Source organism: Rhincodon typus, chromosome 5 (genome assembly GCF_021869965.1).
Source record: "Rhincodon typus isolate 14 chromosome 5, sRhiTyp1.1, whole genome shotgun sequence".
Lineage (NCBI taxonomy): Eukaryota > Metazoa > Chordata > Chondrichthyes > Orectolobiformes > Rhincodontidae > Rhincodon > Rhincodon typus.
The window spans coordinates 316,575-319,506 of record NC_063336.1 but is presented as its reverse complement, the minus strand read 5'-3'; the positions used below and the strand labels follow the sequence as shown (position 1 = coordinate 319,506).

The 2,932-nt window shown below is 48.9% G+C and overlaps 1 protein-coding gene across 1 annotated transcript in view; it reads right to left on the bottom strand.

Annotated features, from left to right (window-relative positions):
* The window catches only part of rnf8 (ring finger protein 8, E3 ubiquitin protein ligase), a 23,357-nt gene that overhangs the window by 9,581 nt on the left and 10,844 nt on the right, over positions 1 to 2,932 (bottom strand). The window contains exon 5 of the mRNA XM_048597480.1: positions 608 to 691. Within this exon, the coding sequence (XP_048453437.1) occupies positions 608 to 691 (84 nt within the window). The remainder of the gene's footprint in view (positions 1 to 607; positions 692 to 2,932) is intronic.

Below are 2,932 nucleotides of genomic sequence, written 5' to 3'. Positions count from 1 at the left end.
TGGTCACTCACTGACCAGTCACACACACCTAACGGTCACTCACTGACCGGTCACCCCCACCTAACGGTCACTCACTGCCCGGTCACCACATCTAACAGCCCTTGAGAAGGTGGGGGTGAGCTGCCTTCTTGAACCACTTCAGTCCTCCTGCTGTGGGTTGACCCACAATGTCCCTCAGGGAGAGAATTCCAGGATTTTGACCCAGCGACAGTAGAGGAACAGCGATATATTTCCAAGTCAAGATGGTGAGTGGACTGGAGAGGAACTCACATATAGGATATAGGAGCAGAATAAGGCCATTCGGCCCATCGAGTCTGCTCCACCATTCATTCAGGGTTGATGGTGTTTCTCAACCCCATTCTCCTGCCATCTCCCTTTAACCCTTAATTACTTGTACCAATCAAGAACCTATCTATCTCTGTCTGAAAAATACTCCACACAGACACCCTGTTTTCTTGTGTATCAGGCACAAGGGACTGAATCCTCCACTTCCTGTGTTCTCTATACCATCTATTGGCCCAATCATCACTTAACTCCCTTCCCCAACACTGGGTTAGTCCTTGGCCTCTCCCTTTGAAGCAGACTCCCAACCCTGTGAATGACCAACCTTGCTCTCTTCCAGTTCTCTGTCTTTAGCTCGAATGATGTCCTCCAACTCCTTCCTCTGTCGGCTGAGGGCAGCCTCCAGCTCCTGGTCACACACAAACATATCTTAGAATGAGAAAGAGGCAGAGAGAGAGATACAATGGCTACAAACACAGAGAGAGGGTGCAGGGACAGCTAGACAGACATGCACCTCAGACACACAAGACAGACCAAAAGACAGACAGAAACATACATACATACAGACAGAGGGAAATACAGACAGATATGATCATACAGCACACATAGACCAGACAGAGAGAAGGAGAGACACAGCAGATAGATATAGAGAGGCACCCACACACACCCACCAGACAGACAGACAGACAGACACACTGATGCACCAAGAGACAGAAAGACATCATAGAGACAGGCAAAGAGAAACACATACCAGACAGATAGAGAGACAGGCACTGCAAACACCTTTTAAATTTTTTTTTTGTATTTTTTTCTGGGGGTCTGAAATGAGGGATAGCTGAAGGATTACTGCAGTTTTAGAATCAAGTAACCTGTCCCTCATTGTGAGGATTGTTTACATAGCTGCTGGTTTGAGCAAGAGTAGGAGAAGGTGCAGATGAGCTAGAGCCAGAGGGCTGTACAAACAGAGATTCAGTCAGCAACAACTCACTGCTTGATCTGTGGTCGAGTGTTAAGTTATCTGCCTTCCAACAAGGAGGTATTTCGTTCACAAGTAGCTGAACAGCCTGGCTCTCTGAACAAGGTGGAGAGAAGTGATCAGTTCTCTACAACCTCAGGAACTCTTCCTGCCCTCACCAGGAAGCTTGAAGAAATTGAGTTTACTTTTCCTTCAGTAGTTGCTGTCAGCAGTGAATTTTAATTAATAAGGCAGAAATCTTTTCTCAGCATGAATCAGTTTCCTCATACCTCCCACACAGCAGTGAAAGCAGTCACAGGAGGCAGATCAAGAAGCAGCATCTGATCAGTATAAGCATCACCTGAGCAGATCCTGTGAACAGGGACCACTGACCTGCATTCCCAGTCTCTGCCTCTGATGATAACACCAAATTTGTGTTCCCTTGCTTGTGTCTGTCTATATGTACATAAGAAGCAGTTCATAAAGGGGATTAAAGGTTTAACTGGTACTGTTATATGCTGACAGCTTATAACCGTTTCCCGACAACAAGAATCTACTTAATTATCACAGACAGTCACTCTCGTTCAGGACTGAAACCTGGTCTGTGCTTTCTGGCAATGTGGATGTGGAAGACCAGGAAATTGGGGAATTCTGCTTGTTTAACAGAAATCTTTACCTTGTGTGATGACTCCGGGAGTAGTGGGGCTTGATTACCAGCGCTACCCGTGTGTGTGTGTGCGCGCGCACGTGTCTATGTGTGTGTGTGTGTGTGCGCGCGCACGTGTCTGTGTGTGTGTGTGTGTGTGTGTGTGTGGGAGACAGAGAGAGAGAGAGAGCGAGAGAGTGTGTGTGTGGGGGGGAGGGAGAGAGAGAGAGTGTGTGTGTGGGGGGGAGGGAGAGAGAGAGAGAGAGAGTGTGTGTGGGGGGGAGGGAGACAGAGAGAGAGAGAGAGTGCGTGTGTGTGTGTGTGAGAGAGAGAGAGAGTGTGTGTGAGAGAGAAAGAGAGTGTGTGTGTGTGAGAGAGAGAGAGTGTGTGTGTGTGAGAGAGAGAGAGAGAGTGAGAGTGTATGTGTGTGTGTGTGTGTGTGGTGGAGAGACAGTGTGTGTGTGGCCGAGAGAGAGAGATTGTGTGTGTGTGGAAGAGAAAGAGAGAGAAAGTGTGTGTGAGAGAGAGTGTGTGTGCGCGCGGGAGAGAGACAGAGAGAGTGTGTGTGTGTGTGTGTGTGTGTGTGGGAGAGAGGGAGGGAGAGAGAGAGAGAGTGTTTGTGAGTGCGCGGGAGAGACAGAGAGAGTAGGTGTGGGAGTGATAGAGTGTGTGTGTGTGGGAGAGAGTGTGTGTGTGAGAGAGAGAGAGAGACAGAGAGAGAGAGAGTGAGAGTGTGTGTGTGTGTATGTGAGTAGGGCTGGGTGTGTGTATGTGAGTCGGGGTGTGTGTGTTTGTGTCAGTGTACGTGAGTGGGGGTGGGTGTGTGTGTGAGAGTGTGAGTGTGAGTGTGTGTGTGTATGTGAGTGGGGGTGTGTGTGTGTGTATGTGAGTAGGGCTGGGTGTGTGTATGTGAGTAGGGCTGGGTGTGTGTATGTGAGTCGGGGTGTGTGTGTGTGTGAGTGTATGTGAGTGGGGGTGTGTGTGTATGTGAGTGGGGCTGGATGTGTGTGTGTGAGTGTATGTGAGTGGGGGTGTGTGAGTGTGTGTGT